The 27,426-nt window shown below is 55.2% G+C and overlaps 9 protein-coding genes across 9 annotated transcripts; 7 read left to right on the top strand and 2 right to left on the bottom strand.

The window, feature by feature from the left end:
- Nucleotides 1–1,191: 1,191 nt before the first annotated feature.
- On the top strand, nt 1,192–3,069 carry NEUTE1DRAFT_144816 (uncharacterized protein; the record flags this gene model as incomplete). The annotated part of the gene is made up of 3 exons (XM_009850600.1): nt 1,192–1,549; nt 1,684–2,305; nt 2,367–3,069. 3 exons carry the CDS (start codon nt 1,192–1,194, stop codon nt 2,680–2,682), a joined length of 1,296 nt encoding a protein of 431 aa, XP_009848902.1.
- A 1,355-nt stretch (nt 3,070–4,424) lies between these two features.
- NEUTE1DRAFT_77912 (uncharacterized protein) lies at nt 4,425–9,534 on the top strand (the record flags this gene model as incomplete). The annotated part of the gene is made up of 3 exons (XM_009850599.1): nt 4,425–4,540; nt 4,923–8,986; nt 9,052–9,534. 3 exons carry the CDS (start codon nt 4,425–4,427, stop codon nt 9,363–9,365), a joined length of 4,494 nt encoding a protein of 1,497 aa, XP_009848901.1.
- Nucleotides 9,535–10,156: 622 nt separating this feature from the next.
- NEUTE1DRAFT_77909 (uncharacterized protein) lies at nt 10,157–13,325 on the top strand (the record flags this gene model as incomplete). Its single annotated transcript, XM_009850598.1, has 1 exon — nt 10,157–13,325. The coding sequence occupies one exon, from the start codon at nt 10,157–10,159 to the stop codon at nt 13,193–13,195; it is 3,039 nt and encodes a 1,012-aa protein (XP_009848900.1).
- A 599-nt stretch (nt 13,326–13,924) lies between these two features.
- Nucleotides 13,925–14,470, top strand: NEUTE1DRAFT_98809 (uncharacterized protein; the record flags this gene model as incomplete). Its single annotated transcript, XM_009850597.1, has 1 exon — nt 13,925–14,470. The coding sequence occupies one exon, from the start codon at nt 13,925–13,927 to the stop codon at nt 14,468–14,470; it is 546 nt and encodes a 181-aa protein (XP_009848899.1).
- Nucleotides 14,471–15,760: 1,290 nt separating this feature from the next.
- On the bottom strand, nt 15,761–17,637 carry NEUTE1DRAFT_116208 (uncharacterized protein; the record flags this gene model as incomplete). Its single annotated transcript, XM_009850596.1, has 1 exon — nt 15,761–17,637. The coding sequence occupies one exon, from the start codon at nt 17,593–17,595 to the stop codon at nt 15,892–15,894; it is 1,704 nt and encodes a 567-aa protein (XP_009848898.1).
- A 2,331-nt stretch (nt 17,638–19,968) lies between these two features.
- NEUTE1DRAFT_77903 (uncharacterized protein) lies at nt 19,969–21,841 on the top strand (the record flags this gene model as incomplete). The annotated part of the gene is made up of 2 exons (XM_009850595.1): nt 19,969–20,269; nt 20,331–21,841. The coding sequence occupies 2 exons, from the start codon at nt 19,969–19,971 to the stop codon at nt 21,839–21,841; spliced, it is 1,812 nt and encodes a 603-aa protein (XP_009848897.1).
- Nucleotides 21,842–22,124: 283 nt separating this feature from the next.
- Nucleotides 22,125–24,484, top strand: NEUTE1DRAFT_98806 (uncharacterized protein; the record flags this gene model as incomplete). Its single annotated transcript, XM_009850594.1, has 2 exons — nt 22,125–22,261; nt 22,723–24,484. The coding sequence occupies 2 exons, from the start codon at nt 22,125–22,127 to the stop codon at nt 24,482–24,484; spliced, it is 1,899 nt and encodes a 632-aa protein (XP_009848896.1).
- NEUTE1DRAFT_59215 (uncharacterized protein) lies at nt 24,402–26,363 on the bottom strand (the record flags this gene model as incomplete). Its single annotated transcript, XM_009850593.1, has 2 exons — nt 24,402–26,012; nt 26,092–26,363. The coding sequence occupies 2 exons, from the start codon at nt 26,209–26,211 to the stop codon at nt 24,552–24,554; spliced, it is 1,581 nt and encodes a 526-aa protein (XP_009848895.1).
- On the top strand, nt 26,362–26,639 carry NEUTE1DRAFT_116207 (uncharacterized protein; the record flags this gene model as incomplete). The annotated part of the gene is made up of 1 exon (XM_009850592.1): nt 26,362–26,639. One exon carries the CDS (start codon nt 26,399–26,401, stop codon nt 26,603–26,605), a length of 207 nt encoding a protein of 68 aa, XP_009848894.1.
- Between the last annotated feature and the right edge of the window lie 787 nt (nt 26,640–27,426).

Below are 27,426 nucleotides of genomic sequence, written 5' to 3'. Positions count from 1 at the left end.
GGCAACAGTCTCTGGTCCTCTGGTGTCCATAATAGGCCTATTCCACCACACCCCCTTGAAGAGATGGGATAAAGGTTTTGTTCCAGCCGTAACCTCTTGGGATGGAGAGTGATGGACGGTGTTACAGTTGCCCACGAGCAAAGTTGGCGAACTGCTTTGCTCTGTTGCAAGCTCTAAGTGTAGGTAGGTACGTAGGTGGAAATGGTTAGATTCAATGCGAGTAACAGAACAACTTGCGAAGATGGGAGATAGGTGCAACTGCAGGTAAGTAGAGGTAGGTAGGTAGGTGTACCTACCTCGCCATATTGGAAACATGTACTGCCCGAAATCATCTGGAAAAATGAACGTAGCCCGTCGGAATATGTCAGGAGGCGGATCGGCACATGCCCAAATTTCATCCAACTCTAGCGGTTGGACTACAATTGGCTCTTTTGTCTCTTTGGTTTGTACAAATTCGTTCAATCGGTCCAACGTAACGACACGGACAAGCGCCTTGCACAGGTCGCACTTTTGATAGGCATCGCCTTCGAGGAGTTGTCGGACAGTCTTCCAGACGAATACATGGTAGCCGTGAGGGTTTGTTTCTGAAAATCTGATGGTAGACAAAGGTCTGGTATTGAGTTGAAGGGCCAAATTTGAACAAACCGAACATATCATTTTGTGTAATCGTGGGGAAAGTGAAAACTGTTGTAGTCGCTATGAGTTATGAAGCCCGCGAGGAAGCGAGAAGAGGAGACGAAGATAACCTCAGAGCCTCTCCAAGAGATAGTAGTGTAAAGAGGGAGTAGCGAGTGGCAGTGTTCCTGCTGTTGACCCCCACACTACCACCTCTACCTCTGCCACACTAGGTCGTCAAGGACCGCCACCGTAACACGATGAACCGTTGGTCAATCGAGACGGGCCGTCATGACCCGCCAACCGCATTTCCACTCGGATGTAACCCTCTCCGCCAATCCAACGTGAGCGGGGAAAGTCACGGATCTGGCCGAACCAGCAGTGTGAAACGTGGATCTCTCACAGTCCAACACCAAGATCCGCGACCGGCTGATCCCCGTTCCTCTTCTACGCATCTCACTCCGATTCTGTCATCCTTCCCGACTGCCAACGTCCGACCCCGTTCCGAGTTCACATCCACATCCCGTCCTCAATCCGGAACCCATACAAGCCGTTCATTGTGGGAAGAAGGTGAAAATGTCACTCCCTAACGCCCAACCCATCATAATCTCACCGGAGATCACCATCCAGTCCCCGCTCACTCGTCGGGGAACGGGACCTGGATTAATCCTTGCCGTGCCGTGTGCGAAGCGAGTCGAGTCTGCCAACCACTTCGCCCTCGAATATGGTATCATAAAGGCCAATGAAGACCAAAGCCCAAAAACGCTAGACCCCGGGCCGCTCAAGAAATGGGCTGAAGAGGGATACGCGGTTGTGCAGGTCACTTTTGATGACATGGATTCGTCAGGGAACTTTGGGGATTTGCTTAGGAGAGCAGTGGCGGAACTTGAGAAGGTCAAGGAGTGCGAGGGGGTGGAGAAGGTTGGTCTTGTTGGTAAGTAGTACCCTCTAGTCGCTCTCGGTCTCGACTTGACATGTGTACCCTGATGCTGTGAACTGTAAAGGCACCAGGAGCGAGGTGGGCGAACACCGCGACGGCATGAGCTGAGTGGCATGCCACTGATTTAGTGCACGGGGGAGGCGGCTCCGACCGCATCGCCTCCGCCCTCGCCGCCAACCCTCGCATTGTCTCTTGCGTATACTACGGCCCCTTTAACCCCTTGTGGGCAAGAGATACCTCAGTCCCCATTCTCGCGCACGTACCCAGCCCGGTCTTCCAGCGCTCCGAGGGCGAAATCAAGATGTTTGGGGAAGATCCCAAAAATTTCAAGGGTCACTACTACCCTAACTTGAAGATGTTCGATTACTTTGCACTCCCTTGGTGCGTAGGGTTCAACTCAAGCGCCGCCTCCGTCGCCCACACCCGTTCCCTCGCCTTTATGAAGCCGTTGCTTGGAGGACCCTACTTTGACTTGGAAGCCATCTGGGACGAGCACACAAAGTACGAGTTTGAGGATCGCAGCGTTGACAAGACCATGGCCACCATGGTTGACCAGCCCTACGTCAACCACATCCCGACGCTAACGGGTGGCATTGGGAGGGAAAACTTGACCAAGTTTTATCGGGACCACTTCATCCACAGTAATGCGAAAGACGCGCAGTTGGAACTGGTGAGCCGGACGGTGGGCATCGATCGGATTGTTGATGAATTCTTGTTCAACTTTACTCACAACAGGGTGGTTGATTGGTTGTGAGTATCAGCCTGCGTCTCCCTTCGCTTTCATGCAACAGCAGGTCTAACGGAAGGGCAGAATCCCCGGCATCCCCCCAACCCACCGCAAGGTAAGCATCCCGTTCACGAGCATCGTCAACGTCCGCGGCGATAGGTTATACCACGAGCACATTGCTTGGGACCAGGGGACCGTCCTCAGACAGCTAGGACTGTTGCCCGAGTACCTACCATTTCCGTATGCGTTGCCGGATGGACAGCCGGGAGAGGGAGGAAAGAAGTTCGAATATCGTGTCCCGGTGGCCGGAGTAGAGACGGCGAAGAAGTTGGTGGATGAAAATGCGGTTGAGTCGAATAAGATGCTTGGATATAAGGTTCGAGAGGTGCCGGATGAGTGATCACCCTCGAGTATTGATGCTTATTTTGGAAATGCCGGATGACATGACCGTCATGACGTATCAACCTCCCCTGCAAAAGGTTGTTGGTCGTTAAGGTTATGTTAGCGCGAGGCACGGAAGGGCTCGGTTATCGTGAAGGATGCCGACGGGATGGCTGAAGATTGATAAGCACCAACAAGGTTGGTGTCTGTCCCCTGTCAGCTTTGAACGGTTCCTGAGGCTGTAAGACCCGTTCATTGGACAATGGGCCTCTTATGAGAGTGTAGCACCGCGGAGGGATGCGGTGTTACCCCATGTTCATAACATGAGTTGTATGGTTGATCGATTGTTGATCATCTGTTGGTTCAGCCTTGCGGTCTGGCGGGGATGATGCGATAACAATTAGTGATGAGCGGTCAGGTCGATGGTTCCCTTGTTGGCTCGTTAAACACAATATAATCCGAGGAATGAGATCCTCTGTAGTAGTTCTTGACTTGACACAACCATGGGAGATGTTGAAGGAGGATCTTGGTTCGACCTGAGTCAGTTCCGCGACTCTCGACGTCGGAGGACCATCTGCGAGCAATGTCTGGCAGGGAAGCGGCGACGAGAAAACCAGGGTTATTCGAAACAGTATGACGGGCCAATGAGAGCGTGTCTTTTTCGAGATCGCAATAAAATCAGGCCGGGGCTGGGCAAATAACGAGAAGTCACTGAGTATCATGGACACTGCTCTCAGCTTTAGTGGTGTTGATGTGTGAGGTAACCATGACCAAAGAATCGCAAACACGAAGGCCAGACGCGTTTCAGGGGTTTACGAAAGTTCGCGAAGAGGTAAACAAAGCGTGGTGACTACACTGTTTGTCAAGTCTTGTGTGAGGCTTGAGTGGTTCATGCAGCTCATGACGGGATAAACCTCGAATGTTGCCTGGGAGATTGTATGCACACGCTTTGACGATGGCGGGGGGAGCGGGGAGAGAAGGCGTCTATTGTGTGTGTGAGAGGTAGGAAACAACTTCATCAAGCGATGAGAAAAGGAGATACAGAAGAGGTCCTTGGATGATGGATGGATCGTGGGGTGTGTTGGACCAAATTGTTAGCGAGGTACATCAGCAACAACTGACCAGGCCTCGAATCGAATCAAAGACGTCACGGGCCAAGTCACGTTTCCTGATGAAAAAGGTGGAGAGCTCGGCCTCGCTGGGGAAAGTCCAGTCGGCACACGGGGCGTTCAGCGGGCGAAATTACTGGGTCAATCCGACCATGGGCCAATGGGGGGGCGTCGTTGAAAGTTTGCAAACCGTCGTCACCAGTCACCGCGTGCTGAAATCTGCAAAGCGCAACCCCGGCGCCCCAGTCGCGAAAGTTTCAAGCTTTGATACCAAGCAGTGACAAATTTACCGTATGGATCCCCCAGTCTTTTGCACCATTTTCGCCCTGAACCCACCGCGAATAATTGTCGCATTTTACGCCTTTTTACACTGGACACCCACCCACCAACTCTGACCTCGCTCCTCACGCAGTCTCAGCAAAGCCAAGCGCCAGTGCAGACTTCTTTTCTTCGCAAGAGTCCAAGTCAGTCAAAGTCCAGTCAATTGACCTTTTTTCCACTCGTCCACCTCCACCACCACCGCCACCACCACTACCACAATCTCCTCGCTTTGCACACGCACACACACACACACGCGCTACGAGCAGTACGTTGTCCACCGTCACCACCACCACTAGCATCATTTTCATCATCACCATCTTCCTCAATCAAGATGCCTACGCAGCTACCATCGAGCTTTGCCTCTGCGGCCGCCGGCCAAACCACCAGAGGAGACGCCAGATCCGGTGCCCGAGGCGATTCCGTCCGAGGTGCGGGCAGCGGCGAATGGTGAGCATCCAGCCCATGTCTACCTACCTCTACCTATGCTATGCAGTATACACCATCTACACTTGAAGCATGGATCAGTACTAGCTCCGGTCCAGTTGTCTTCTTGCGTGGAGGGGAGAGGGAGAGAGAGAGAGAGAGAGAGATGAGGACGGAGGGGCATCTTCTTCCATCTCTTCCTTCTCATGTGGCAGAAACCAGGGCAGAGATAGATGAAATATCTTCCCACTTCGCCAGACACGAGACACGTCTATCTCTTTCCTCTCTACCCTGCCCTACCCCTCCATCCTCCTCCATTCTGATCCCTACCATCGCATCATCGCTAGTGAAAACAACCCTCAATACGAACTGAACACCAGCCGCTGACACGTCACCACATCTCCAGGGCTCGTTCGAACGGCACCAGAACCTTCCGCCGCTCATCCACCACCCCCTTCAACAACCAGTCTGCTGCCGCTAGCAACCCGACTGATGCCACACAGAACCCCGCTCTAGACAGCAACAGCATCAACAGCATCAGCGCCGCTTCGCAACCCGCTCCTCCCGCGCCCGACCAGCACCAGCAGCAGCAGAACACGGGTCCCCTCCGCTACTCCAAGGACGAACTCTACGAGATCTACAAGCATAGTGCCGAGGCAGCCAACAACATCGACATGTCGTCCCTCTTTGCGCCCTCGTGGAATCCCAACCAGACTAACGGCACAGCTTCGCGCGTGTGGGGCAAGACCAGCGATTCCCCGCATGTCCCCCAAGATCCTACCGTCTGTTGGGATCCGAACGGCACCGTCAAGCCCATCGGCCTCGAGCCCATGACTGCGGAGGAGCGCGACATGTTTGCCACCGACGTGAACTCGACCTTGAAGCCGCCCCAGCAGCAGAACAAGGAGGGCGTGCAGGGTATACAGAACGGCGGACGCAAGACCTCCATTAGCGCCAACACGAGCAACTTCTCCACAGCTTCGCCCGCCACTGCTTCGAGACCCGCCACCCGACGCCGCGAGACCGTCGACACGAATCCCTTTCCGAGCTCGGCCGTTGCCTCCCCGACCACTGCCGGCCGTTTCCCTCGAGACGATCCCTGGCTCCCTCGCCGGAACACCGATCTGAGGGAGTCCATCGCCGACGAACCCGCCGAAGAGACCCTTCCGACGAGAACGCAGCCCTTCGGTCTCACTAGGTCCAATACTGCTGGGTCCAGTGCCTTTGGCAGCTCTGCCTCGCTGTGGGGTCCCGCCGCGACCACCCCTGGCGCGGGCATCGGTGCTTTTGGTAGCTTTGCCTTGAACACCACGTCTGCGATCGGGGAAAAGCGTTTCGGCGGCACGGGGGGTAGTCGTCTAGCCCATTTGATTCCCAAAGACTCAAACGAGAATGTGGCTGCCAATAAGGGAAACGAGTCTGCTCCCGGTACTGATACCAACCGTGGTTGGAGACCCCGCCAGCGTACTGATACTGACCCCTTTGGGCCTGACGACAGTCTGACCGGCAGCGCCATCCTCGGCGGGGCGCAGGACAACAGTCCGCCCGCGTCGTCTCTCCAGCGCAGCGGCGTCTTCGATACTCCTGTCAAGGGTAACAGCGGCGATTTCGGCATGTCGGCTCTCAATCTCGGCAACAACCAGAGCGAGCAGGGAAACGGGCCCGCCAGCCCCTCTGAAACGAACCCGTATCGCAGCCCGCTAGCCGAGCGTGGCGATGAGGGCCATGACGACGCCGAGATCGATCGACTTACCCATAACGCTGCCGGGTCCGAGCCGCAGTCCAACTTTAGCACCCTGTCTCGCGCCTTTGGGGGTGCCCCTTTTGATGGCAGCGACCGCAGCCAAACTTCGAGTGTTGGCGCCAAGGGCTTCCCGACCGTCAACACCCTCGGAGGATGGCCTACTGCTCCTTCGGTCGGTACTCCCGATCGCGAAAGACAGCCCTTCAACAGCGCTTTTGGAACCAGTATCTTCAGCCCTATTGGTGATTTACAATCTCCTGGTTTTGGTGGCCTTGGTGGTTTTGGCGTTGCTGGTGGATCGGGACTTGGCCGTGCTAACAAGCTCAGCTCTTTGTTCCCTCCCGCCATGCAGGCTCAGATGCATACTGGCCACGAGCAGGAGAACCTGAGTGATTCTGTTCCGGACCTTAGACAGGCCAATCCTCTTGGTGCTATCGGACGTGGTGCTATTGGTACTCAGCCTCGCGATGCCGCTAGCCCCATGAGAGCTGGTAGAGGTGCCTTTGAGGACTTGTTTCCCGGTACTGATGCTATGAAGTCGCCGTTCACAAGCGGCGAGCACCAGCCTGGTCTGACGTCTACGGCGCCCTCTTCGGGTTTCCCCGCCACCGCGGCCGGCCCCGCCTTTTCGGCTACCCCTACGGCTGGCGAGCCTGGTCAGCAGCAGCAGCGTACCATGGTCATGCCTGATCGCATGCGTTGGGTCTACCTGGATCCTCAAGGACAGATGCAGGGACCTTTCTCTGGCTTGGAGATGAATGACTGGTACAAGGCCAACTTCTTTTCGCCTGACCTCCGTGTCAAGCGTGTGGAGGACCCTGACTTTGAGCCTCTGGGTCAGCTTATCCGGCGCATTGGTAACTCCCGTGAGCCCTTCCTCGTTCCTCAGATGGGCATTCCTCACGGGCCCCCGCCTTCCGCCGGTCCTTTCGCTCTCGGCGGTGCTGCTGAGGCCATTCCTCCCCTTCAGGGTGCTTTCCCGTCTTTCGGCAGAACCTTGACCGCTGCTCAGCAGAACGACTTGGAGCGTCGTAAGCAGGAAGAGCAGTTGTATCACGCCAGGCAGCGGGAGTTCCTGCATCATCATCAGAGCTTCGGCCGTCTTCCTCTCCAGCCTGGTATCCCCGGAGCTCTGCACCACCATTCTAGCGCCCACAGCTTGCAGAGCCAGCCTAGCTTTGGCAGCATTACTTCCCCCATTGGTATGCCGCAGCCTCCCATCGGCGCTATTGGCCCCAACTCCGGCTTCTTCGAGGCTCCCGTTAGCCTGGGTCAGGCCCCTGCCCAGCCCGGCTTGGGTCCCGATCTCTTCGCTTCTGACCTGAACTTGGGTGAGCGCCAGTTGCTGGCTAACTTGCAGGCCAATGGTGGTCTCCCTGGCTCCTTTCCTGCCCAACCCATTGGCGCCCCCATCGGCGACAACTCGTCTCTCCGCAGCAACCTCCCTTCCGTCGATCAGCTCCGCAATGACGAGCAGGGTTTCAACACTAAGCTCAAGGAGTTCCACGAGCTTCGCGCCCAGCACGATGCTGAGGAGGCCGCCGCCCAGGCCAGTGCTGCTGCTGCCCAGGAAGTCCTCCAGGAGGTGAAGGAGGAAGCTCCCAAGCCCAATGAGGACCCCAAGGCTGCTGCCGCCCCGGCCCAGGAGACTGTCAAGCCTTCCAAGAAGCAGACTCAGGAGACTAAGGAGGTTCCCGCTGCTAAGGAGGCCGCTCCCCAAGTCGAGGTTTCCTTAACCGAGAAGATCAGAAAGACTCAGGCCGAGAACAATGCTGCTAAGCTTGCTCAGCAGGCCGCTGCTTCGGGCCTTCCCATGCCCTTCCCTCCTCCTCCCCAGGCTAACACGCCTCTTGCTGCCCCCACTGCTCAACGTCCTGCCTCGCAGCTCCCTGCTAGATACGGCGAGCGCTCTGGTTCTGGCACTCCCGACACCACGTCTGATGCTTCCGTCCTTGCCCCTCCCCCTACCGCTCCCTGGGCCGGCACCGAGACTCAGAAGGGCCCCAGCCTGAAGGAGATTCAGGAGGCCGAGGCCAAGAAGGCTGCCAAGAAGGAAGAAGCGGCCGCTGCCGCTCGTCGTGCCGCTCTTGAGCAGGAGGCTGCCGCTCTCCGTGAGCGCGAGAAGGCGGCTGCTGCTGCCCACATTGGTTTGCCCGCTACCAGCACCTGGGGTACTGGTTCCCCCGTCGGCGCCCCCGCTTCTGGTAGTCCCTGGAAGCAGCCTGCCGCTGCCAAGGTCGCCACCACCACCACGGGCTCCAAGAAGACCCTTGCCGAGATCCAGCGCGAGGAGGAGCTGCGCAAGCAGAAGGCCAAGGAGGCCGCCATGCAGGCCAGCGTCATCTCTGGTTCTGCCCTTGGTAAGCGTTATGCCGACCTGGCTAGCAAGACTTCCTCGCCCTCTGCTCCCCCCGGCATGGTCACTCCCGGCGCTGCTGCTCAGGCTGCTGCTGCTCAGGCTGCTGCTGCTGCTGCTGCGGCCTCTTCTGTTGGTGGCGGTTGGTCTACTGTTGGGGCGGGTGGCAAGGTTAAGATTCCCACTGGCCCGGCTGCGACCAGCCGGCCTGTTAGCACTGCGCCTGTCAAGACTACCGTGACCCCGGCTGCAAAGGTTGTGGCCAAGGCTGCGCCCGCCGCGCTCAAGGATGCCAAGAATGTGGCTATGGAGGAGTTCAAGAAGTGGCTGCATCGTGAGCTGTCTAGGGGTTTGAACGGTGTTAATGACAGTATGTCCTCCCCCTTTTGCTCATTTCTTTTCTTTGCTACAAGTAACTAACAATGCTTCCCACAGTCGAAACCTTTGCCTCTACCCTCCTCGAGCTCCCCCTCGACGTGTCCATTCTCTCGGAGTGTGTCTACGGCTTTTCCACGACCATGGATGGCCGCCACTTTGCCGAGGAGTTTGTCCGTCGTCGCAAGCTCGCCGACAAGGGCATTGTCGAGAAGGATTCCAACACTGGCGCCATGTCTTCTAGCAATGGTGGTTGGTCCGAGGTGGCCAAGAAGGGTGGTAACGGCGCGCAGAGCCAAGTCAAGGAGGATCCCATGGCTGCGGTGCCTGGATTTCGAGTTGTTCAGGCCAAGAAGGGCAAGGGCAAGAAATAGGCGTCTGCCAATGTTGCCTTTGGATCGGAGATTTTTTGCAAGGGTGATGATGTTATAGCAGAGGGGGGATGTACAGGATGATGAAGGAAAAGTTGTCTTTTGGCTGCCAGCAGTTGACTGACGTGGGATGGTCAAGCGTCAAGCGTTATATGGTTACTTGCCAGTATGTCACGGATAGTGTACTGTAGCGGTATCAGTAGCAGCGATGAGATGTATTGACTGTATGTTGTCTTTACCAGTACCATTCGGTTTCTCTTACTACGTGTCTATACCTGTGGTGATGCTGACTTGTGACATGTGGTTGTGGTATGGACGTTGAGCCTCACTGAGTGCTCTCCCGCCTGCCGCCCACGAAATGTTAATGTGGGGAAGACAGGATGGGAGTTCAGCCTTATGTAAGCGGTAAGTCTTGGCGATGAAAAAGTGCGTCACAATGCCAAGACTGGGGTCTGGCAGATCTCGTGGGCCTGTGCCCCTCCCCCCACTGCTTTTTTTTTCCTGTGGTTGCTCCAGCGGCGATCGGGGTGCCCGCCGCCGCCTGAAGAAAAATGTTTTGACATTCAGTTGCGATAAGGATTCGGGGACCCCTCTATCAGATTGTGATTTCCAATCAACAACGGAACCCCCCCCCCTTCCATTCCACTTTCTACTGCTTTCATTTTCCTTCTCACTGGGCGTTTGTTTGATTCACATTCAGACTGGGCTTTGGGGATGAGATAGACACAAACAGTTTTGATACCCTTTTTTCTTCCGTCCTATCTCGATACCCCTCACCTCTCAGCATAAGCACAATGACGGACACCACGACGACAAGCCTGCTCGACCAGGTCCGCTCAGGCCACTACGTCCCCGTCCTCACCACCGAGCCCGCAAAGACGCTCATCAAGTCATACGTCAACACCCTCTACGACTCCGAATCACAGCAGCAGAATGTCGTCGACACACCAGTCCAGGACAAACTTGCCGTCGCCCTCTCAGCATTCAACACCTTCCTGCAAATAAACGTCACCGGCCCTGTTCCCGATGGTCTTGCCCAAGTCGAGGACGAGTTCACCACCGCAGCATCCAGCAAAACTTCCAAGAGCAAGCCCCTTCAACAAACTCGCAAACTTTGCTTCTCGTCTCTCGACGTCGATGGCGTGTCGGTTTATCAGTACATTCCCTCCATTGAACTGTTCGGCCTGGCACGATGGGTCCTCAGCACGCAATTGGGAGAGGAAGCGGAGGTCAAGGGATTGGAAGGCGAGCCGCTGGAGTGGTTGAAGTTGAGGGTTGATGTCTGGCATTACAAGCTCATCACCCAGCCTAGCTTGGGACCAGGGAGCATCTTCAACAAGATTCTGCAATGGTGCGAGGTGCCGAGCTTGCAGGGAAAGATTGAGCAAGGATTGGAGGTTGTCCAAGGGGAAGTCACAGGGAAGGACAACAAGGAGATGGAAGTCAAGTGGCTGGTCGAAAAGGCCAATGTGCACATCATGTTGGGACAAGATGTAAAGGCGAAGGAAGCGATTCAAAAGGCGGCCGAGGTCAACAAGTTCCAGTACATGTTGAGCGGTGCGCTCGGAAAGAGGACCAAGTTCCAGGAAAAGGCCACGAGTCAGCTTGTGGTTCTTGCCAAGAGTTCGGAGGAGAAGAAGGAGGACGAGGAGACAGACGCCAAGCCCAAGGCCGTGGAACTCAACGACGACACTCTGTTGGACGACCTGCAGTTCACCAAGGGCGAGCTGGGAAAACACGGCGAAACAGACGACAAGACTGGCCTTCCTGCGGAACTCAAGGACCTCGAGCCCGATGCGCAACCCCAGCTTTCTCCGCTGGATCAGATCATCCTGCTGACCGAGGCCACGCTCAAGGACGCCTTCAGCCCTAGCGATTCCCTGACCTCCGAGGAGGTCTTGCCTTTTGCCGTGAGAGTCATCAACGACAAGAGCACCAACTGGCAGATCTACACGCAAGCCCTGCTCGTAAGGTCGCGCATCGAGATGCATCGCTCCAGGACCATCGAGCGCGGTGTCCTCCAGATGCAGGCCGTGGTTGATCAGGTAATTGTCGACACCACTGCGGCTTCTCCCACCTCTGAGTCCAACGAGAAGGAGGAGGAGAAGTCCGACGTCCCGGCCATCAAGATCTCGGCCGATGGAGAAGTCATCGAGGACAAGGCGGCTGCTGCCAGCAAGCCCACTTCCTTTTTCCCCGCTGCTAAGCCCGAGGATTCGGCGCCGGCACATGTCCGTCTGCAGTACATCCACGCTCTCAGCTCGCCGCCCAGATGGCATCTGGAGTCCGAGTTGGCCTACTCGTGGGCTGGAGTTGGTTCGCTGGTATCGGCCCTCGAGATCTTCAAGCGTCTTCGCCTCTGGGCCGAAGTCGCCCTCTGTCTTGCTGCCAACGCCCGTCACGACGACGAAGACGGCCGTGGAGCGGGTGGTGAGGAGAAGGGTAAGGCCATTGTCAGGTGGCGGTTGTTCCACCGCACGGGTGTCACCACTGCTGAGGAAGATGCCGAGGCGGACGATGAGGTTGAGAAAGAGACGCTGGATATCTCCAACTTCAAGGAGGCCGACTTCCAGGGTCCTGAGCGTGTGCCTCCTCCCCCCAACGCGCCTCGTCTGTTCTGCATTCTTGGTGAAATGGAGGACAAGCCAGAGCATTACGAGCGTGCTTGGGAGATTTCCGGTCAACGGTACGCCAGAGCGCAGAAGTCGTTGGGCGAGTACTGGCTGTCCAAGCAGCAGATCTTCAAAGCCCGCGATGCCTACCGCAAGGCCGTTGTCGTTAACCGCATGTCTTCCGAGCTTTGGAACCGCCTGGGCGACATCTCTCTCCGCCTAGGCGACTTTGCCGAAGCTGCCGAGTCCTTCAGCCGCGGTATCGCAGTCGCTGACAACCTCGCCGGCGGTGAAGACGCCCGCACGTGGTCCAACCTCGGCTCAGCTCTCTACTCTCTCTACGTCGAGCGCGTCAAAGAACTCAAAGCCGAGCGTGAAGCCGCCGCTCTCGCCGCCGAACCCATCAAGAAGTCCCTTTCCGACGAGGTCCTCCCCGACGAAGACGACACCTGCATCGCCAACCCCGAGCAATCCCAAACCGACCCTAGCAAGCGCTCTCCCGCCACTCTCTTGTCTCAATCCCTAGCGGCTTACAAGCGCGGCGCCTCCATTGCCAACGACAACTGGCGCATCTGGGACAACGTCATCACCCTTGCTTCGCGCGTGCGCCCGCCTGCCGTCTCCGAGATCATCCTGGCTCTAAACCACATCATCAAGATCCGGGCCTCCGAAGACGCCCTCGACATTGCCGTTTTGCACTTGCTTTTGCGCGAGTGCGTCTTCAATAAGGAGGTGCCCATTAAAGAAGGGGTGTACGACCCGCCCCGCGGCAGCCAGGAGCGCGCCGTCTGCGAGTTGCTGGAGAAACAAGTCGCGCCGCTGATCACCAAGAGACACGAGCTCTGGAAACTGCTCGAGACGGCGCGCTACTGGAGGCGCGATTATGCGGGTGCCATTGACGCGGCTGAACGCGCCTTTCGCGCGATGGTGGGCATTGCGTCGGCTGGTAGTGGACTGCTTCCATCTGCGGGGATGGGCGAAGGGAATGAGAAGAGCTGGTTGGTGGACCCGAAGGCTTGGGATGCGTTCGTGACACAGGTCGTGGAGTATGTTGAGTTGTTGGAAAATTTTGGGGAGGGGGTGCCGGAGATTGGAGAGAAGTGGAAGGGGAAGGCGAGACTTGCGATTAAGAGTGTTCAGGGCAAGGCGAGGGAGGCGTGGGAGGGCAGTGAACCGTGGGAGAGGTTGGAGTCGTTGTTGGAGGGCTATAAGCGGCGTTGATTTGATGGGTTGTGGGCACGGAATGTGATGTGATGTTAGAGCAATGCAGGAAACAGTTTGGGTTGGTTGGGTACTCCAAAAAAAAGTTCAAAGGTTTAGAATAACAGGCAATGGGATGTCCTTTTACATGGCTTTTTTCACCCGATTGACGAGGCAGATTGCAGTGGATGAGATGCACAAGGTCTTCTTGCCGCTTCTTGGGGCGGTTAGGACCCCGGCTCTTGTTGGCTTGTGTTGTTGGTTCATTTCCCGAACCTTTTGTCTCCCTTACCTCGTGGTTCAAGTGCTGACACGCAGTGTTCTATCAGACATCCAACTTGTGATCTGGTCCCAAGACCCAACAACAATCTACTTTCCGCAGTTGAAAGACCTAGACCAATAACACTGGAACGCATCAGCCGAAGATTTTCTCGAATTACAATGTTAGGTACGGTAGGTAGGTAGAGGCAGGTAGTCAAGGAAACGAGTGGCGCTTTGTTGGGTTTCAAAGGGTCGTCCCGCTCTTCCCGCTACAAACAATAGCAGGTGCAGTCCTTTTGTGGCGTCTTTGTTGTTTTGTATAATGCTTCAAGGAGGAGTACCACCAGACAGCTATATGGTGCAGGTATAAATCCCTACTAACCTTCGTCCAAACCTGAGATCATGACACCTCCTATTCCCAGCTCCAACAACCTCATTCATCCAGCACAACCACCGCAGTTAAGTAATTACGAGACCACAACCAACAAAATGATCCTTACCACCCTCCTCGCCCTCTTTCTCGCTCTAGCAGCAACCACCACCACTGCCCTCCCTGCCGCCGAAGTCTCCTCTGACCCTCTCACCAACGCCACCACCCTCACCACCCGTGACGACAAGCACTGGGCATGCCTCAACTTCTCCCCCGCCATCGACCAATCCTCCAGCGCCTCCCCCAAATGGGGCGACTGTCTCCAACTACGCGCCAACATCGACTCGGGCGGGTCGTGGACATTCTGGTCAGGCCGCCAGACGGTCATCGCCTCGTATGGGTCCTGCGTCATCGGTGTTGAGACTGCCAAGGGCACGTTGGCAGGGACCTTGACACAGATAGGAAATATCGATTTAATCCAGATTGTTGAGTACACCGAGGCCATGATCATTCACCAGGGCGGAAATCGGGTGGCTACGGGCAAGAATGGGAAGAAGTGGGTGAAATGGGATGCCAAGGTGGGGAGTAAAGGGACGATGGAGTGTTTTCAGTTGGCGTTGAGAAGTAACAAGTTTGCGGTTAATTGGGGACTGTATCATACCTAGGTGCCTAGTAGGTACATGTAGACACTGGAGGGTTACAGGTAGGTATTTAGTCAAAGCTTTGAGGCAGGTCTATCGGAAAGGGACAGTGGTCGAGCGGTATGGTGCGCAGCTTCCCGTCTGCAATTCCACCAGGGTTAGGCCCAGAGGGATACTGCCGCCTCAGGCTGGGCTGGTCACCGTACTACCCTATGATGTATACACTACAAATGATTAGAACCAGTACGATTGACAAAGTAACTGAGCTGGGCCCCCTCTGGGATAGTTTCTTGTAACTGGCGTCTTCCGGCTATGCAAATAGGGCTCTACTACTCCCTTCCAGTTGCTCTACGTTCCCTGTTCGATTCGCGATAGAAACCTTTTCCACCTTCTCTTTTTTTCAAATTTTTTTTTTTCTCCCTCCATTTTTAGTTCTTCTCCCAGATATTCTTCTGGTCATTCTCCAGGTATCATTGTGAGTGGGCATTTTGTCGAGTTTTTGGTCTGGTGGAAGGAAGGGGCTGGTGGAGGATGGGGAATTTGAAGGAAGACTTCCATATATTGCCATCGTTGGATAGACTTGAGGAAATTGCGCCCCTGGAGCCTGGGTGGAAGTCAGAATTGCAAAATACCAAAGGGCCAGAACCCCATCTTGACATGAAAGAGTGTCATCCACATGCTAAAGAAAGAAAACGACACATACTTGCCACGCTTGAGGACGTGGAGATTTTTACCCACCACGAGATAAAAGGCCTAGAGGTACCCAGGCTTCGCGATCCGCTGCACAAGAGGCTTTTCCGGAGCAGTTTTCTATGTCTCTTTTCTTCTCTAGCGTATAGCTCCGGCCGGTCTCTTCTCGGGCTGAGGTAGGTATCTTTCTGCAAAATCATTCTTCAGATTTCCAGCCACAAAAACCGGATGGGGTGGATGTTACGATCCAACCAACGAGTATAGATAGATTGACCAATTAGAAGGGTCCCGGAGTCCCGAATATCGGGACTACGGGACGGACCCGAGGGCCCGAATAACGGGACTACGGGACCGGCTGAAAGCCAGTATATAAGAAGGCCTCCCGGCCTTCGTTATTATGGCTCTTCAGCAAGCAATAGCTTCTACAATCGATCAGTACCTTTTGGCTACTACTACCGTTGCTTATTGTTCATCCCAGCGATATACTCCTGTGCTTGTAACGGTTCGTCACAGTGGAATTGATTGTGCGTCCCAACTGTGATCTCTTGCCATGAATATATGAAAATGGCATTTCTAGCTTGTGAAGCGAGGTCCCTCCTAGCATGGAGGGCTGCCGGGGGTATATCACACACTTCGTCGCTTTCTTTTCTTTGCAGTGGAACACGCTCATTAAAACTCAAGACAACACATTACATCATCTAGAGGTAATCCTCTAATCATTACGATACAAGTTCATTGGTAGGTAGTACACCCCCTTACTCCCTCTCCCTTCTTGCCTTCTGAGACTTCTTGCGTCCACCACACTTGCTGTAGGGAGCAATACGGCCCTCCAACTGCACATCCACCGGCGTCTTCTCCTTGATGTAGTTCACCAGGACCTCATCCAAGGTATCCAACACCACCAAGTTGCTGATCGCTTCAGCAAAGAAGTTGTCTCCTCCACCAGCGACGAAGTCAATGGTGACCACCTTGTACTGCTTCGTCAAGTCCAGCTTCTCGCCGCCAATAGTAACGGCCGCAAGGGTGCCGACGCCGTTATCGGGAGAGTTAGTAGGTTGGTACTCGATCTTGATGCCGCGGGAGACCTGGAGGAAAGATGTGACGGCCTTGCCGTTTGCCTTGTTGACACGGGCGACAATGCCGGCGAGGACGTCCCACAGTTGCTGGCCGGAGAGGGTAATTTCGACGACGGCGTTGCCGAAGGGGAAAGCCGTGAGGACCTCGCCGCGGGTAATGGGTCCAACGTCAATCGAGGCACGAATACCACCGGAGTTGGTGAGGGCGAACGAGGGGGCGAGACCATCGGTGGAAGCGTTCAGGCGGTAGTCAAGCATGGCGTCGCAAATGAAGTCGCCAAAGGTGCACTCCTTGGACTGGCAGGTGGACTGCTCGAGAACGACATTGCTGGTGCCGACCACCTGCTTGGAGTACTCCTCGAAGGGCACGCGCCACGCGTCAATTTGCTTCTGGAGATCCTCGTCTTGCTTGGTGGTGTTGGTCAGGTGGATCGGACCGCCGTGGTACTCGAGGATCTTGCCGTCGGCGTCGTAGGTGACGTCGATGTAGCCGAGGTACTCGCCCCAGCGGTAGGCGGTAACAATGAATACCTCATCGCCGTCCTTGTTCTTGACAATGGTCGGGTAAGGACCCACGGCACCGGGGAAGTCGCCGAGAGGGGTGTGACTGTGGCCGCCCATAATGAGGTAGAGACCCGTGGTTTCCTTGGCGAGTCGCTGGTCCTCGTCGTACCCAATGTGCGTGATGGCGGCAATGCGCTTGATGGAGGTGGTGGAACGGATGTGATCGATGGTGTCCTGGACGGCCTGGATGGCGTCGGTGAACTTGGTACCCGGGCCGGGCGAGGAGATGGAGGGTACGGTCTCGGTGGTGACGCCGATGATGGCGAGGTCATACTCCTCGTAGATGTGGTAGGGCTTGATGGTGCGGTTGAGGCGCGCGTTGTCGGAGAAGACGTTGGCCGAGATGATGGGGAAGGTGAGGTTCTCGAGGAACTGGCCGAGCACTTCGTCACCCTTGTCCCACTCGTGGTTGCCCAGCGTCATGCCGTCGAAGCCGATCTGGTTGAGGGTCTCGGCGATCTTCTCGCCGCCGTAGTAGGAGAAGAACATGGTGCCCTGAAACTCATCGCCACAGTTGAGGACGAGAGAGTCCTTGTGCGAAGGCCGGGTCTCGTTGATGATGGTTTTGACGCGGGAATAACCGCCGTAGCAGCCCTTGGCCGGGTTGGTGCAGTCGGTGCCGGAGGAGGAGAACTGATCGAGATGGGCGTGGACATCGTTGATGTGATAGAAGGAGATGTTGTAGTTGCCCTTCTCGTCGATGAAGCGCTTGGAGAGCTTGCGCTCGCTGATCAGGTGGTCCTCGGCCGAAGCCAACATGCCATGGCCGCCCAAGAGTAGCAGGCCCGCCGCCGAGAGGAGCTTGCCGAGAGACGCCATCGTGAAGTGACTCGGGTTAGGGAGAGGGTCGAGGTGAGGAAGAGGAACCAGACACGAACAGACTCGGAACCGCGTTCGACCGACGTCCACACTCGGTTTTTATATCAAGGAACTTTTTGTGTCTCGTTCCTTGCAGCCCCAGCACAGCAATCTCATGTCGATCGGTGGCCAAGGCCTGGGCACATGCGTTAGCTTATCTGCGCTGCGACAGCGTGGTAGTGAAGGGGCAGGTGGGCGAACCTATTGGATATCAGCGGGCCTTGTGCAGCCTGTGCCCCGTTGCACGGCAGCGAGAGAATCCCTGGGGCCGGGATCACCAACGCAACCCTCCAAGCAGCGCTGGATTGTCTCACCGGGTCCGGTTATCGGCAAGGCATGGCTCGTGGCGGCGCGGATGTCTCGACAATCTTTTATCACCTTCCTGGATTGTGGTAGGCGAGCCCCGCCGGCCAGGGGCACCTATCGCCCACTATTGGTTTGTGTCATCCTCCTTCCGACCACAGTAAGGTCCATTCTGGCGGATGCCATCATTGTTATCTTGGACATAAGTGTTGATGTTTGTTTGTTGAAATGGTGAGCACCATCGACGCGTGGCCCATTTTGGGTTCTTTTGTCATGGAAGAAAAAAAGATGGCGGATTAGGGAACTATCTGATCCCATGGCGTTGGACGAAAGAATATCCTGTGTGGTTGGGGACGAGGGGACGCAGCTGGGCAATCTTTTTCTGTACACATGTACCTAAAAAGACAGTACAGTACTTACAGATCTGACATCTGAAATCTGACGAGAGCGTGGTGTTGTGTAAAACGTGGGCAGGCCGCACACCTCAGCTAGCTGTTTTTCAATGTAAGACAATCATTTGTGCTCCTACCTACACTGAAGGGCTACAAGGGCTATATACATACCACATAACAGATGGGCGTTACTGGCGGGATCAATTGATATATTCACGTTGTCCTCGTTTCCGCGAACGTTGTCGCCTCGTCCCTCATTTTGGCTCTCAGCTGCATAAATTGTAGACTAGAGGTATATAGGTACCTTACCGTGCTGGTAAAACAAACGTGTGTGGAGAAGTGCCCGTGATCGGAGCTATGATTGGTCAATCCTGCTACCTATCACGTGACTCTCAAGAGGGTTCTTTCCAATAATCACACCATCAAAAGCATCGTCGTCTTCCCGGCGCTCTTTTAATTTGACGCCTTTCATCGCCTTTTAAACTAATCATATTTTTTTTTTTAACTTGTTCCTTACCAGGTCTTGTTTTTCGTGTGTGGCTATCTCTACCTTTATACTCTGTGATTTTTCTTCTACTTCGGGTTTACAATAACCCTACTATCGACCCATGCCTGCCTCTATGCCAAGCACCAAGCGAAAATCTCGTGTGTTTTCTTGTGGTTGTTGACCTTTCCCGTCTCCGTGATCGGCCGGAGCCAATACCGAACAAACTGGATTGTTCGCCAGTTTTCGGGACAATTGTCAATCTTTTTCGGAACAGTCCTTGGTTGTTACCCAATTGTGCCCTTTGCACATACACTTACCTTCGATCCTTTCAGAGGACATTTCGCGTGGATAGATCATCAACTGAATCAGTCTTGAAGTTGGTAGGGGTTCATGAGAAAGGTTTCCTTGTTGAAGCGACAATAGTAGGTACTTGCACCGCTCAGGGTTTCATCGATTTCTTCAGGTCAGGTGAACAGCCCTGCATGACTTCCGGAGTCAAGAGAACCATTTAAATGTCAAAAACGAAATTCATGTCAACGACCATTCGATGTCTTCGCTCAGGAATCTCCAATGTTTCAGTTGTTGTTGTTCGTTTTTACGCACGCCAAGATCTGGGGAAGACTGGAGGATCTCTGAACGGACCACTCATCTCAACGGACTTCTGTCAGGTGTGGAGCCATCGGGGCATCACGGAAGCGACCGAGCCTGTCGTTGACTGTCATGGGGTTAGGGTTCACCGTTAAAAGGGCCTGGACTTGGTCCCCAAGATGACATGTCAGATCTTTCCATTGTTGTCTTTTTCATAAACAGACCGCTTCCACTTTTTGTTATAATACAACTGGATATGTTTACTGTTTGTTCCAGTCGACTCATCAGTCTCGCAGCATTTAGACAGTCAATAAATAATACTGTTTGCGATCTCTTCATATTCCTCTCACTGCCGTGAACAAAGCTCTGTCCGACCCATCGCGTTACTGTATCGAGTGGAATCCAGTTCGATTCGCCACGAACAGAAAAGTCAACAAAGCCAAGACTCAGGGGTTACAGTCATCAGTCATCGGCCATCGCGAACCTTCTTTCGCAACCGATCCGCATCACTTTGACAAACCCGACACCGAAATTAAACAGACTGAACTCTACCAATTGCCCAAAATGAACTGCCCTTCTCGCAATGACGATGCCGAGCTCGAACATCCCTTTTGGAACCAGCAACCCCATTGCTTGGCTGCCGACTTGACCACCCGCCAGGACCTCAATGGCATTGCCAATTCACGGACGCACAGGCATGGATCCCAGGGCAGCGAGGTCGGCGTCTGCGCACTGAATCATCATCCAGGCGGCGGCATAAGACTGCATGATGCGGACCGGAGACCACAAGTTCCTCCGGAGAAGAACAATAATTCTGCGGGGCGGCGGTCTATTGGTATGTTAATGTCCCTAACCCTTTCCGAGTGTAACTTGAATGACTAACACTGACGGAAACACAGACCCCGCCCCGCAGAAATCCCCGGCAGCCGGTGGTGAAGACCGTGCCTGCCGAACCCGGACCTCCGTGGCTCCACTCCTCCGTAATGCCCGTGCCGCTTCTGCGGTCCCGGGGTGGGTCACCTGGGTTCTCTCCGTCGTCGTTACCTCGTTGATCATGTCCACCATCATGACAAGACAACAACACGGTAGCGATAGACAAATTCAAGTTGATGCAGCTCTCCATGTCTCCGCCGTCGCTGAACCCGTCACCCCTCGGGTCTTCAAAAGAGCATCAACTTGTCCCAAGGGCGGCGTGTCCGATGAGGAGTTCTATAACACGGCCTTTCACGGTGCCGCCCTTGCCATCATTTTCGGCGTCTCCTTCCTCGCCTGCGCTTTTCCCGTCCTCATGACCCGCTTTCCCATGATTCGTCTCCCACCCGTGTTCTTCTTTGCCGTCCGCCACTTTGGTACCGGAGTCTTGATTGCCACGGCGTTTGTGCATCTTTTGCCGACCGCTTTCATCTCGCTCAGCAACCAATGTCTCGACAGCTTTTGGACGCAGCAGTACCCCGCCATGCCGGGAGCCATTGCGCTGGCTGCTATTTTCATGGTGACGATTGTCGAGATGGTGTTTCACCCCGGAAGACATGTGCATCACGGACCTCACGAACAGGAACAGATTTCGGGTGCACCCGCTCAGTCCAATACGAACGACGAATCAATCGACCCGCTCTCTCGTCTCCCCAGCAACGCTCGCGCCCCTGACGACACCACCAACAACCTCCCCTCCCGACCCAAGGGCGCCCTCCGCGGACGCGCGCACTCCATCGGCCGCCGGCTCTCCCACGTTTCCCGCCAAGGTCAAGACCCACACGACCGGGACGCCGTCCTCCCTGCCCTGCCCTCCGAGGACTACTACCTCGACACCACCACCACCACCACTACCCCCCAATTCAACAAGGAAATCTTCCAATCCGACCTGACCCTCTCCAGCCCCAGCACGCAACAACTCGAATCTCAGCTGCCTCATGATGGATACATGTACCTGACCGCCGAGATGAAGCGCCGCAAGGAAACCATGCAATGCGTCCTCCTCGAGTGCGGCATTCTTTTCCATTCTGTCTTTATCGGCATGGCCCTATCCGTTTCCGTAGGGACGGATTTTGTCGTTTTGCTTATTGCCATTGCTTTCCATCAAACTTTCGAAGGTCTTGCTTTGGGATCACGCATCGCGAGCATTACGTGGCCGGAGGGGTCGAAGCAGCCGTGGTTCATGGCTTTGGCGTACGGGTGCACTACCCCTATCGGACAGGCAATTGGGTTGGCTACGCATCGGTTGTATTCTCCTGAAAGTGAGGTGGGGCTGATTCTGGTGGGAACGATGAATGCTATCAGTTCGGGACTGTTGGTCTTTGCTAGTCTGGTGGAGCTTTTGAGTGAGGACTTTTTGAGTGATGAGAGTTGGAGGACGTTGAGAGGGAAGAGGAGAGCGGCGGCGTGTGTGTTGGTGTTTGCGGGGGCGGTGGGCATGAGTTTGGTTGGGGCTTGGGCTTAGGTGGTGTGGTTCTTGTGTATCTGTGGCTGAAGCACTGAAGGGGGAGGTGGTTGTGACGGGAATGCGTGTTGATGTTGGTGATGTCTTTGACCACTCATGGTTGGCAACGGCTTGTTGCGAACGAAAGGGTTGAAGCGTTTGGATGATTTGATTGGACAATGGATGAATGTCATCTGGAAGATCGTTGGATGAAACTGTTACACGATGAAAAGGATAGACAAAAAGGAACGACAATTTTACCTCTACAGTATCGGTATTATCTTGACATCAACCTGCAATCGTCATGTGCCATTTTTCGACGTTCCTGTCAACACACCCACTTGCCGTGCCGAGACGTGATGTTCTGGGCGCCCAGACCGTGATCCCATCCAACCTCACCTTGTCAATATTGGACGGTGGCTGCCTGGGTAAAACGGCACAGTCAGGCCCCCCATAACCAGATCCCACAGCATCACATGCTCTCTAAAGGATTAAGCTGAATACGATGATCACGGACTCGCCGGCATGATGCTACTCAGTTCCGGCTGCTTGGCTCTTAGCGCCGAGCGGCCGCGAGCCCGTTGACCCCACCAGTGCTGCTGGTCCCGCGTTTCAGCCCATCTTAGGCGGGTCCAACACCCACTGCAACTAGACATTGATCCCCGTGGGTCATCCATCCATCCCATCGACATTGAACCAAACACGTGGGGTCATAAAGGTTCTCTTTTCCCTTCCCTTTCAAGTCACTTCGTTCCCTTTTCTCACTCGTTATTAGAAGGGCAGATGGTACCTAACATGGACCAACTCAAACACACCCTCGCCGGCCTCGGCGAATTCGCCAAAGAGAACCTCCCTCCGCAAGTCACCGGGACCGTCACCGACCTCACCTCTTCGGTCCGCAGCAGGCTCACTCTCGGCTCCCGTCGACGCACGCAACCAATCGACGATGAAGAAGCAGGCGACATCATCCCTTTTGACGCCCACGCCGGCGGCGGCCATTTCACATGCAAGCACGGCCCGCAGCTCCGCGTCTCCCCCGCTCTGCAGTCCTTCATCGCCAGGAACCATATTTTGAGTTCGGGCGAAACCGTCGCCGACTTGCTTGCCAAGCCACATATTGCCGTTCCACGCGAGGTAATCAACAGGGACTACCCCCTACCGGAGTACTTTGTTTCTTCGAGTCACAACACCTACCTGTGCGCACACCAACTCTTTGGCGAATCCTCCACCGACCCCTACCGACACACCCTCCAAGCCGGCTCAAGATGCGTAGAGATCGACGTCTGGGACAACCCCGACAACCTGGACGAACCCAAAGTCACTCATGGATACACCCTGGTCTCCAACATCCCCTTCCGCGAAGTATGCAAGATCATCCGGCAAGTAGTAGAGGAAGAGGAAGAATCCGGCGGCGGCGGCGGTGCGCCCGTGTTGATTTCGCTCGAGAACCACTGCGGCGCTCAAGGGCAAGAGGCGCTGGTGCGAATCATGAAGGAAGTATGGGGTAGGCACTTGTTGGATAAGCCGGTAGAAACCGAGTCGCACATTGAACAAGACCAACATGTTCGTCTTCGCGACCTGGGGTCCAAGATCGTGGTCATCGTGGAGCATCATCTCATCAACGAAGCCTCATCTGATTCCTCCTCCGATTCTAGCTTGGAAGACGAAGCCGAGAAAAAAGAAAGGAAACAAAGAAAACAAGCCAAAAAAGATGCTCCCGAAGCCAAACTCATCATCCCCTCCCTCGCCGAGTTGGGCGTCTACGGCCAATCCGTCAAACCGCCCGACAACAGCTGGTTCACCTCTTCGGACCTCTTACCTTCAAAAGACGGCCCGCACCACCACCTCATCAACGTATCTGAATCCGGCCTCAACGCCCTCTTGTCGTCCGGCAACGGCGCCAGCATAGCCAAGCACAACGCCCGCCACTTGATGCGGGTATTCCCCAAAGGCACGCGCATCTCTTCTAAAAACCTTAAACCTTTGCCCTTCTGGGGTTTAGGCGCACAAGTATGTGCTTTAAACTGGCAGACCTTCGACGCAAGCATGCAAATCAACGAAGCCATGTTCGCGGGTACAGGGGGGTACGTGCTTAAACCTTCTTGGTTGCGGTCCAACGCGGCAATGGTGGGACTAGCGAAAAAAGAGTTTCGGGAGCAAGTGGCGAGGACGAGACGCAGAAAACGATTGAGGTTGGTGGTGGCGGGCGCGTCGGATGTTCCCATCCCAAGCGGCAGAGATACGGATAAGGAACTCAAACCGTACCTTACCTGCACGCTGCTACATCCGGGCGTGCCGTTTGGGGAGATGCAGCAGACCAAGAAGAAGACGGACGTGTTTAGGAAGCATAAGCTTAGTGCGCTGCTGATTGGGGGGTTGACGGGGGCAGCAAGTAAAGAGGAGGAGAACAGTCTGGTGACGGATCCGGTGTGGGATGAGACGCTGGAGTGGGACGAGTATGAAGACGATGAGTTGGTTTTCTTGAGGATGTTCATCAAGAGCGATGATTCCTTCTCCAGCAACCCGGTGCTGTGTGTGGCCAGCGTTAGGCTGTTGTATGTGGAGGGCGTCAAGGGGCAGTGGCGGTTCGTGAGGATGTTGGATCTAAAGGGGAGGGAGACGGCATGTACACTGCTGGTCAAGTTTGAAGTGGATGAGCTCTGATTAAATGCCGTTTCGGCTACCACTGATACAGTTGCAAGCACAATGGGAGAAAGCGGGCCCAAAAAGACTAATATACATAAATGAACTCGTCGTTCTGACGATCCGTCAGGTCCAAGAACGCCCGACTTCCAATGTCGCCTTCTTGGGCTTGGGCGGCACCCGCCGCATTGAACTTCTTATCCATCGAAGAATCATGCAGCTTGGCCGGTTTGCCATTCGCCACGCGCTTCTTCTCTTGCATCTTGTTCAGCAATACCAAGTTGCCCAGCTGCAGCAGCACAACCGCCGCCATCATGCTGTACACTCCCAGCGTGGCCTTTAGCCCGGGCGTGTAAGCAGGGGCATCGGCCGTGTCGAACAACAAGGGGCCAATAATGTTGCCCGCCGAAGAAGCAGCGTTGAACAGCGACATCATGATACTGCTCTTGGTCGATCCCGCAGTGTTGGCGAGGATCCACGAGACCACCAGCGTGTTGCAGCCAAAGATGAAGGCGAGGAAGTAGTAGCCCACCAGCAGGGGCGCAGTGTGTGACTTGTCGCGGGGAAGGACATAGAGCATAGAGATGCCTGCCAGGATGGGGAGGAGAATAATCAAGAGGGCAAAACCCTTGCCCGACCGCAACTTCACACTCGTCCAGGCGACACCGAGAATGACAACGTACTGGACGGCGCCGAAGGGGATGTTAAGCAGCGTGGTCTTGTGGTTGTCGAATCCTAGGCCGCTCAGAATCAACGGACCAAAGGTGTTGACCACCTGTGCGCCGAGGTTGTTTGCCAAAGACATGGCAATGAAGAGGTATGTCTTGATATCCAAGAAAACCTCTCCAACCTGGGCCCACTTGAACTTGTGCGCCTCGCCATCGCTGGTGCCGTTGTTGTTGGCCCTCAACCGCTCAATGGCCTTTAGCTTCTCCTCCGCAGTCAAAAACCTTGCCGAATGGACGTTATTATCCAGCTTCCAGTAAATGAAGGGCACCGTAACAACCGTCATCAGCCCCGTGAACAAAAAGATAATCTGCCACGACGCCAACACGTGGCTATGGATCTTGGCCAAACCAAACGACAGCGCCGCCGCAAAGATGGTTGCCAGACCATTGGTGCCGTACCACCCCGCCACTCTGACGGGCTGCTCGCTCCTCCGGTACCAATGCGCCGTGATGACGGAGAACAGCGGCAAACAACCGGCCTCGAACAGGCCCAAGAAGAAGCGCACAGCCAGCAGGGCAGAAAAGGTCTTGCACAGGGGCGTCAGACATTGGGCGATGCCCCAGCCGAGGACGAGGACGGACATCAGGATGCGGTACGGGACCTTGATGATCAGAATCGAGGAAAAGGGCTGCCATGCAAGCTGGGCAATGGGGGCGATAGACCCAATCAGACTGTACTGGTTGCCTTGGAGGTGGGCGTCTTCGCGCAGGCCGAAGATGGCTCCGTAGCCGAGCACGGTCTTGTCGAGGATTTGGAGGAAGTAGACCCAAGCGAGGATGGGGAGAATGGTCAGGTCTGTTTTGCGGAGGATGCGGCGGTTCTGGATGAATGGCAGGGCATGTTAGTAGGGGTTTTCTTTGGGTTGGAGGAGTGGTCGGATGGATGCAAGAAAGCCTTACATCTTCCTCTGTTAGAGTGACGCGCTGGTTCTCGGTCTCGGTCACCTGGGGCCCGTCTTCTATGTCTTCGAGGTCGCCCGAAGCCTTGTGGGCGAGGACGCCGACTTCGCCGTCTGCCATGGTTGCACAATTGACTGGACTGACAACCTAAGGTCGAAGCGAATCGGGTAGGGTGTGATCAACTAGGAGGTAGATGGCCGGCTACCTTCCTGTCTGGGGATGAAGGACGGAGTGAACCCAGGTGGGAACACGAAGGGCTGGACCGGCTCCTCTTTATGTTCCCATCGAGGCACGGGGAAAGTCCACCATGATGTACGCTAATGCTGGGCCGTATTCCGTTCTGGTACTAAAGGTCTGGGGAGACTGGGGAAACTGGGGATCAGCGCCGGTCGCCGACCATGGATCATGGATCGCGGAAGATGGGGAAGAATGGGGATGCTCCACGAGGGAAACCCAATCAAGGCGACGGGCAGGATATGGCGGTCTCTCTTGGCCTAGGATCAACAGCAGCTAGCTCTAGTTCTAGATAATAGGAGGCATCGTCGGACGAACATGGCGATCGGGGTTGTGCCATCATAGATGTCACGGCGGGACGGGAACATGACGGGCGAGTGATGAGTGATGGCCATTTGGAAGCAAGATGGGGGTACACTCCACGATGATGTTTCCTGAGGTGGGAGGACATCATTGCGCTGCATTTACAGCACCGTCATCACCTGTATGCGCAGTACTGCAGTGCCGCTGATTGCCGCTGCCGACACGGTATAATGCGGGCAACCAAATGGGGCAGGCCAAAGCGGCGTCTTTTCCAACTTCCACTTCCCTTCAAGCTGCCGTCTTCCTTCCTGCAACATCAATCACTGAAGCATCAACCAAACTTCATTGGCGAATGGCGACATCACGAACGGACCGATAATTGACCACATTGACAATGTACCTTATATTGGCTTTATGTCCATCGCGTATATACCCGTTTCCATTTCAATAGGTATTTTCCGCAGCTAGACCACCCGTGACCCCCGTTGGACCGACTCCCCTTGATCCCAACCAACCACGCGAATCCAGCCCACCGTGAACAACGAGTCTGGGGATGATGGGGTACCCCGCAGTCTAAACAAGTTCCCATCCCGCAGCCAACTCGATAAATCGACGCGACGTAGAAAGGCCCGATAGAAACGAGATGGATTGCGGGGAAGGTGGCTAGTACCGGTTCGCGGGGGAAACTAGGAAGCACAACAAGGAAGGGTAGAGGTATGGAGCGTGGAATAATCACAACACCATGGTCACCATCACAACGTCCAGTGTGGTTGCTCAGTGGGGGGTGGGTGCACATGG

This window comes from Neurospora tetrasperma, assembly GCF_000213175.1.
Source record: "Neurospora tetrasperma FGSC 2508 unplaced genomic scaffold NEUTE1scaffold_2, whole genome shotgun sequence".
In the NCBI taxonomy this organism is placed as follows: domain Eukaryota; kingdom Fungi; phylum Ascomycota; class Sordariomycetes; order Sordariales; family Sordariaceae; genus Neurospora; species Neurospora tetrasperma.
This window is presented reverse-complemented; position numbering and strand designations above follow the sequence as displayed.